This window comes from Cebidichthys violaceus, unplaced genomic scaffold (assembly GCF_023349555.1).
Source record: "Cebidichthys violaceus isolate CVI_PGR_0920_01 unplaced genomic scaffold, fCebVio1.0.p SCAF_17, whole genome shotgun sequence".
Lineage (NCBI taxonomy): Eukaryota > Metazoa > Chordata > Actinopteri > Perciformes > Stichaeidae > Cebidichthys > Cebidichthys violaceus.
In genome coordinates, this window is record NW_027176340.1 from 12,554,747 (window position 1) to 12,563,948 (window position 9,202).

General features: G+C 41.3%; 1 protein-coding gene across 4 annotated transcripts; it reads left to right on the forward strand.

Moving 5' to 3' along the window:
* Positions 1-4,449: 4,449 nt before the first annotated feature.
* Positions 4,450-8,658, forward strand: cep15 (centrosomal protein 15). 4 transcript variants are annotated; one of them, XM_068711781.1, is made up of 4 exons: positions 4,450-4,533; positions 5,332-5,455; positions 5,977-6,045; positions 6,994-8,658. In XM_068711781.1, exons 1-4 carry the CDS (start codon positions 4,481-4,483, stop codon positions 7,177-7,179), a joined length of 432 nt encoding a protein of 143 aa, XP_068567882.1. In that variant the 5' UTR covers positions 4,450-4,480; the 3' UTR covers positions 7,180-8,658. The 4 variants fall into 4 exon arrangements, with proteins under 4 accessions (XP_068567882.1, XP_068567883.1, XP_068567885.1 ...); XM_068711782.1 differs by having other exon boundaries at positions 4,454-4,695; XM_068711784.1 differs by having other exon boundaries at positions 4,499-4,533; positions 5,337-5,455.
* The last annotated feature ends 544 nt before the right edge of the window (positions 8,659-9,202 follow it).

Consider the following 9,202-nt stretch of genomic DNA (forward strand, 5'->3'; position numbering starts at 1 on the left):
CTGAGGAACGAAGACAATCTTTAATTGATGAAAGATTTAAATGGCAGGCAGGGCGGTCTCTTAAAAAAGGCAAGAGGTCATGCACGCAGGCAGGTCAATCAAAGACAGGGTTCGTCCGTAGGGAGCAGGTCAGTGGGCGGGAGACTAATGAGGTGATGGACTAGGGTGAGAATGACACTGAGAACAAATGGTGGGAAATTGAGAAAAAGGGTCTAGAAAGACCAAAGATTATTAAAGTATGGCAACTGGAGAAAAGAAGTTAGAAGTAGATGAAATGATGAGCCATGACACTTTGAACATAAGAATTATACAGCCTTACAATCATATTCAAGAAATACCCAAAGTAATACTTTTTGAGAACACTAAAGGTAGGTTTTTTCATCAGTTGAATTTTGTAGGTGTCCTCACCATTACCAACATTGCTAAACTAAGGTTCCAAAAAACAAATTTTGTAGCATAAATATGCACTGCATAAACCCCTGAAATGCACTCTAGTGCAATAGTCCTGAGATGAATTTCACCCCTGTGAAAGGTAATTGTTTCCTGACACTGAGACAGGTATTCATGTAACGTTTTTCTATTGTAGTGGCTCCAGTTGATTGTGGTGTTGACCTGCTTTATTTTTTCAAGAGCTTTCCAATATGTTGTCAAAAATATTAGGAAACATATTTTAAAGCATCTGGGACCAGGGGTGGGCTGGCCATAGGGGATACAGGGGAAATCCCCGGTAGGCCGGTCCAATACCGGCCCACCTCCATCACCAACCGGCCCTCCCTCTCCAAATGTTCTAAAAAAAAACATATATGATGTATGATGTTTTGTAATCATCCAAAATAATGTTAAGTGTATGGGTATTTTTCCAAGTAGGCCACTGACTGGTCGATACGTGCGATGCATTGAGTGGGCAGCGCGCCGTGTATTGAGTGGGCTGGTCTGACAGTAACTCCCGGGCCACATTTTCCCCCCAGTCCGACCCTGTCTGGGACTCACTGTTGCAATCAAATACATAACATAAACCACATGAAGTTAAAAGGAAATACATTTTCTACACCTTGTGGTGAAGGTGGCTTAACCTTATGACCTCATTATTTCTAAAATCCTGGCTAAAGCCTCATCAGGAAGAGAGACTCTTCTGTTCAGCCCCCTAGCTGCAAATTAAACTCCAAACACCCTTGCATAATATTTCAGTAGCACTGAGAGTGGTCGTAATAGTCTTTGAAATTGTTATGTAATTATAGTTCATGTTTCAGTATGTTAATATTATTCTTCAAGAGTCTTTAGCATAATACCTAACTTTCACAGAAAAACTGTAATGTTAGCAGAAATCAGTACTTAGGAAGTATTTTTGATCCTTGACTTCAGTGAAAGTACTACTACCACACGGTAAAAATACTCTGTTGCAAGTACAATTCTGCATTGAAAATGTTACTTTAGTAATCATATGCAAGTAGTTATGAAAATGTACTTTAAGCATTAAATGTATCAGAATCAGCTTTATTGGCCATGTATGCGTATGCATACATGGAATTTGACTCTGGTTTCCACTTCGCTGTCAATGTACAGTGCTGTGAAAAAGTATTTGCCCCCTTCCTGGTTTCTTATTTTTTTGCATATTTGTCACACTTAAATGTTTCAGATCATCAAACAAATTTTAATATTAGACAAAGATAACCCGAGTAAATACAAAATGCAGTTTTTAAATGATGATTTAATTTATTAAGGGAGAAAAGCTATCCAAACCGACTTGGCCCTATGTGAAAAAGTAATTGCCCCCTAAACCTAATAACTGGTTTTGTCACCCTTGGCGGCAACAATTGCAATCCAGCGTTTGCGATAACTGACAATGAGTCTTTCACATCGCTGTGGAAGAATTTTGGCCCACTCTTCTTTGCAGAATTGTTTTAATTCAGCCACATTGGATGGTTTTTGAGCATAAACAGCTTGTTTAAGGTCATGCCACAGCATCTCAATCAGATTTAAGTCCAGACTTTGACTAGGCCAATCCAAAACCTTCATTTTGCTTTTTTTGAGCCATTCAGAGATGGACTTGCTGGTGTGTTTCGGATCATTGTCCTGCTGCATAACCAAAGTGCACTTGCGTTTGAGGTCACAAACTGATGGCTCGACATTCTCTTTCAGGATTATCTGGTAGAGAGCAGAATTCATGGTTCCATAAATTATGGCAAGTTGTCCAGGTCCTGAAGCTGCAAAGCAGCCCCCGACCATCACACCACCACCACCATGTTTGACTGTTGGTATGATGTTGTTTTTATGAAATGCTGTGTCAGTTTTACGCCAGATGTAACGGGACGCACGCCTTCCAAAAAGTTCAACTTTTGTCTCGTCAGTCCACAGAATATTTGCCCAAAAGTCTCGGGGTTCATCAAGATGTTTTTTGGCAAATGTGAGACAAGCCTTTGTGTTCTTTTTGGTCAGCAGTGGCTTTCGCCTTCGAACTCTCCCGTAGATGCTATTTGTGCCCAGTCTCTTTCTTATTGTTGAATCATGAACACTGATCTTAACTGAGGCGAGTGAGGCCTGCAGTTCTTCAGATGTTGTTCTGGGGTCTTTCTGGACTGATACATGGCTATTACTTTGTTTCTCATCTGTTCTTGAATTTCTTTACATGATGTGTTGCTTTTTGAGATCTTTTAGCCGACTTCACTTTGTCAGACAGGTTCTATTTAGGTGACTTCTTGATTCAACAGGTCTGGCAGTAATCAGGCCTGGGTGTGGATAGTGAAATTGAACTCAGCTTTCCAAAAAAAATCACATTTGATTCATGATTTATCAAGGGGGGGCAATTACTTTTTCACATAGGGCCAAGTAGGTTTGGATAGCTTTTCTCCCTTAATAAAAGAAATCATCATTTGAAAACTGCATATTGTATTTACTCGGGTTATCTTTGTCTAATATTAAAATTTGTTTGATGATCTGAAACATTTAAGTGTGACAAATATGCAAAAAAATAAGAAACCCGGAAGGGGACAAATACTTTTTCACAGCACTGTACATACACAAGTTTACAATAAACAAGAACAAATAAGTATATTTATAAAAAATAAAACAAGGGCAACAAAAAAAGAGTATACTATTAAATATTACACCAATAGATTATTAATAATCATACATTGACATAAAATCTGGATTTTGTTGTTGTAGTTGGTTGAGGTGGAGCTTATTTCTGAACCATTTATTTTCTTTGTTCACTGTCATTCTAATAACTTTGCTTTTACATATGCTGCCTGTCACCAAGTTGTGGTTTTGTTCCTATGCAGCCCCACAGTCATGTTCTCAATGACTTAAGCAGCCAATTAGAAAAAAATGTCTAGCATTAGCCATTTAGAAAATTGGATTGCTGGTTCACAGTCTAAAGCAACGTTTGCATGCAGTACCAGAGTGTGTTCAATAGGGGTAGCTCAGGAGCACTGGCAAACTCACACTTTTCTGAGGTTACAGAGCCTGTTAGGACTTCTTCTGCAATTTATACAGAATCAGAATCAGCTTTATTGGTCATATATGTGTACGCATACAAGAAATTTGACTTCGATTGTTCCGTTGCCCTCAACGTACATACACAGAATATACAAATAAACACAAAAAAACAAGGACAACAAAGTAGAACAGAGGTAAGTATAAACATGTAACTACTATGTACAATATAAATATGAATACATATACAAAAGATTATATATGAACATGAAAAAAAAACAATGACATGGAAATGGAGGTAATAGTCCAGTATGATGCAGTATGATTAAGTGTTCAAATTCAGATCATTCATTAAAACCGATGGAGCTCATCCGATCATTTTCCTGGTGTGGACCAGCCAAATGTCTTCACAAGTAAAAATGTCCTCACAACAAATGTGTTTAGCCAAGGACTGGTCCACACAAGCACAGAAGACAAGCACGCACACGCACACACACACACACACACACACACACACACACACACACACACACACACACAGGGAGAGAAGGAATGATAACAATATACTTAATAAGAAAATGTAAAGACCCAACGGAATCTCTATTTGCCTCTCATTCATCAACTGCTTTCTGAATTAGAACCAGCAGAGGGCAGGAGGTACCTCGTGTCTGGTTACCATAGTTACCGAACGCTTCGGCAATCTATGCTCTGCAAAAAGTGTCCAGCTTTCCAAAGTAAGAACAACTTCCGAAAAGAACTTTCATATTAATACATTATGTGTTCAGAAAATGTAACAGAAGGTGTGTTAATACAGAGTGATACACCTTAAGTCATATTTGAATATTATATCATTCATAATATTATGATGTAAACAACATTTTCAGTACAAACAAACTCTAAAGGTGACGCGAACTTCTCCTCCAAACAACTTGCGCTTTTATTTTGAAGTAAATATCGCTTGCATTCCGGTAATATTCTGTCGAAGTGTTGTTAGCTTGATAGGCTACAGCACTTCGGAGGATCAGTGGAAGGGCTAATTCTACCAGTAATGTCGGCGTCTTTACCCCAAGAAACGGAATTAATTGAGATACACGAAGAAATGTGAGAAATATTGACTAACATTGAGCCAGTTTGACTCTGTGATTCCTCCATGTCGAGTACCGTTACGAGTGTCCAGTCCAGACAGTTAGCTTAGCTAGCTATAACACTTTAGGTAACGTTCACATTTACTTTTGAAATAACTGTGGAGATGGCGTACTTCCGGTGAGTGGCTTTCCCCTTCGGTTGCCAACTGTTGCCACATTTGCCAACAAAGCAATACATTCTCAGTCGGATATGTCATTCCACTTGTTTTCAAAGTGTAAAAAAAAGTACATCTCCGAAAATGAAACGACAGAGGCAAGCTCTCTGTGCCCCCGTAATGTTAGCGTCATGTCAATGCGTTCATATATACTCCTTAGTCTTCAACACTAGCCAGCACACCCATTCACTGGTGGCAGAGGCTGTCATACAAGGTGCCTCATGCTCAGGACAGGTGAACATTCTCACTCTCTCACACACACACACACACACACACACGCACACACACACACACACACACACACACACACACACAGCGTAATTTGGAGTTGAGTATCTTACCAGGACACTTTGACCTGTAGACTGCAGCAGGAAGGGATCGAACTACTGGCCTTCTGATCAGTGACGACCTCAACCTCGTGAGATGTGTAATAGTTTGACCATTTGAAATGGTCTAGTAATAGAATCACCAGCAGTAGGTGTGAACTGGACCAGTCCTGTATCCTTGTGACACAGCTGCTTTCTCCGGCGTGTGTGTGTGTGTGTGTGTGTGTGTGCGCGCGTGCGTGCGTGCGTGCGTGCATGTGTGTGTGCCATCAGCTTAGGACGGAGAGCAGAGCTGCTGGAGCAGATGGAGAGTCTCAGAGAGCAGCTGAAGATCCACAGGAGGCAGCAGGTGAAGGAGTCTGAGGCGGCGCTCCACAGGAACAGCTCACTGCTGCAGGTCGTCAGGCTGATCCTACATTCTGCTATGAGCCATACTGTTACTGAGTGTGTTACAGAGCTGTGGTCCACTCACACGCTGCGTTCACTGTGGTTGGTTAAAGCTCTCCTGTGTGGCCGTGTATGGACTGTGCTTAATTGACACCTTGACTGCGTTTTTTGAAAAAGTAAAAAAAAAACAACACTGATTGATTAATTAGTGAGTCAACTGAAAATAGTTTACGCCTTTAACCAAGTGAACACCTTTAAATGTGGCAGTACCTACAGCCAATCAAAAAAAACAAATTGTATTAACTGAAGATTAAATAGTCGTCGTATAGCTTACACCTTCACCCTCTTTCTTTTGGTGTTTCAGTGTTTGAACTGTTGTGAGTTTGTGTAGAAGTTAACAAAAGAAGAAGAATCTTCTGCTGGCTGAAAATGGTGGCTGCAGGAGTAACTTAAAATAAATTGAGTATTGACTAAATTGTAGGGCTAAGATGTGCATGAAGATTAAAGAGTGCATATTAACTGTTCCTGCAGGATTTACAGAAGATAGAAGAGCGTCTCAGAGGAGGACCGCGGCCCCGCCCACAGCTCCTGGCTCTGGAGGTAACACACTTCTGACAGTGTCTTGCATCACACGTTCACATTTCAGGTCGGATTTGCTACTAATTTGCAAACTGTTGATTCAGTAGCCCCTTGTCCTCTAGATAGCAATATCTACTTTTATTTAATAAGTCTTTCTTGTCTTTAGCCCACTTATTTAAATCATGTATACCTAATGGGACTGCTGAGTATTTTATAAATCAATTTGTTTTCCCTATCTTGTAAGCATTGAGTCAGTTCTGTGGTGATGCAGTTTAAACAGCATGCTAGTCTACTGAGTCCATGTGGGAAGCTCTGAACAATCTGCTGCCAGCTTTTCATTCACACTGATGGAAAAAGAAATACAGAACACAAACAATAAGTGAATGGGGGTGTCCTGAGAAAACAACCTGTTTTGTTGCTCCGCGCATTCAAATTGTAATATAGTCCTGCTAACTCACTTATGGGTTGTCCAATCTAACAACAAATAACTAGGATGTAAACCTATCCACATCAATAGTAGACGCCCAGAGCAACTGCTTTGGAAGTCAGGTGACGCAGTAATAAGACAAAAAAAGGATGGAACAAACACAGGACTTTCACCCAGGAGACCTTAGCCTCAGCAAATGTTTGTGTTTGAACTCACAGCTTTAACCACGTGTTTACTTCCACCCAGTGTGTTAGAAAGCTCTGATCAGAGGAACTGTGATGCCACTCGTTTGTTTGTGGACTAAGAAGTAGAGTCATTGTCTCATAGACTTCTATACAACCAGAGGAGTCGCCCCCTGATGGACATTAGAGAGAATGCAGGTTTGAGACATGAAGACTTCAGACACGGAGGTCCTCATTCTGACTAGGCGTCTGTATGACAAGTTGGGAATGACAACGGGTTGAACCTTCATAATGGAGTCAGTTTGGTGACTAAGAGGTTTGTGACGTAACATTAAGGTGTATGTTGTTTCTCTGTTCTAGACGAGATACTGGGCGTCTGTGGAAGAATCTCTCCCAGCCTGGGAGCACTTTCTCCTGGGTAAAGGCCCACACCCTACTCATGGTCCAGGACAGCCACTCAGAAGAGCCAAACAGAAAGCCAGCACAGCTAGAGGCCAGGGCCTGCCTCCTCGCCCAAAACCCAGGACCGCTCCATCAGAGCGCTGATGCTGAACGAGTCCCTGCAGCCAGGAAGAGAGATTCTCAAACCCCATTCAGACCCTCCTTCATTAGCATCCTCTACCATCAGGGTCGGAGGCTTTGGTGAACAAAGGTTTCTCTGTGGAATGGAAAATGATTCAGTGATACAAACATTTAGAAAAGAGAGCGAGAGGGAAAGTAAGCAAGAGAAGGAGAGGAGGGTGAAAGAGTGTGTATGAACTCTGCTGCAGGCAGGCTAACCCTAACCCCTAACCATGACAAACTAAACTAAAACAGTCGTACATTCCTGTAGTGCATTTGTTTGAATTTGCATCATAATGAATGAAAAGAGCAGCAACCAAAACAATTATCTGGGCAGATAATATGGCCAAAATCTTCACATTAAATATTCAAACTGTGACTGTTTGAGCACCGAGCATCATGATGTGAACACAGAGTCCTCCTGCTCTCTGTCCTGACGTCCACCCCTCAAGTGCAGCTTGATCCTGGACCACGATGGATCCAGGTCTCTGTGAACATGTGGGCTCAACAGTCACTGACCTCTCGCTGCTTTCATCCATCTTATTTTCCTGCTACCAGACAGCCAGCAGCATCCTGGGTAGTGGCGTAGCTGGGTTAGCTTAGCTTCTTCTCCTCCCTCAGGCAGTTTGGTGGGCTGTGGACGGTGATCGTCTCAGAGTCCTCGGCACTGAATTCAACCCCCACGCTTCTTTTTCAGAAGTTGATGAATGTATTATGTCATATGTCATTAGTGATGAACACTTAAAAATTATTTTTTTTTTAAATGTATCGAAATTCATGTACATGCACTGTCGTTGCCATAGCAACTGATTTACAAATCAATGCATGAAGAAGAGCGATGATCACTTTAGATCTCCTCTAAAATCTAAAAAGAGAACATGCTGTTGTTGCTTCTAATGATCGCAACATGTAACTTTTTTATTTTAAAATCATCATCATAGACACATCTTTGCGTTCATTTATTTTATTTCTTTGACCTTAGTTTTTACTTTTCTTCACTGTTTTTTTTAAATAAAATATATTTTAAAATAAAGTTCATGACTATATATGCATTGTTGACAATGTAACATGGTATTTGTATTGAAACCAAGATGTTGGCTTTGTGACACTAACTCTAGTAATCTCTGCTGCGTGGTTTTACTGTTTGTGGTTTTACAGCCACTAGAGGGAGCCAGTGTCATACACTCGAAAAGAAAAGGAAAAGCTTATCATGAGAAAAGATAGCTTTGGACTTTTTGCATTTGCAAGAGGAATGATGATCATTTATGATATTGTTGTACACCACGATATGGCAAAATATAAGCAAAATGACACACAAAACAATCTGATGTTTTAAAGCAGTGCTGTTTTTTTTTACACCAGATCTGACAATATGATCATGTGATCACAATATGATTCCACTGAGAGACTGACTCTTTATTTTAAATTAAGACTGTTGTACTGATGGAATCAAACATTGATGCATTAAAGAAGTTTGGCTTATTTTGTATAAATGAACTTCTTTTTTTCACGAGTTCTTGAATATGAATATGAGGTCTTGAAATAAATATTACATTGCTAAGATCACAATCGGGTAGAGCACTGGCACATCTCCAGCTGTTTGAGCACCGTTGGTTGACATCATTGCATGATGTCACAGGGGGTCACGACAGCAACGCATCGCACACTGTAAATGGCTGATGTGAGTGAAGTAGTGTGTGGATGTACAGAACCGACAGAGGAGTAATGAGAGGAACATCTCACCATATGCAAAAGAAACGGGGCACCTACTGGTTCACTAGGTGAACCAGCAGGTCGCCCCCCCCCCCCCCCCCCCCCCCCTCTCTCTTTAACCCCTAATTGTCAGTGATCAGAGCTGCGCTGGGCTGACGCGGAGTGGCGGCTTGACAAACGCAATCATCCGGACAGCCGGGGTTGAAGTGGCCCGTGGTTGGCAGCTGCCCGGGCTCCTCAGCTGGGGCCCCAGTGCTGCAGGCCCTCGGGGGTCAACTAACCAGAGACTAGTCTG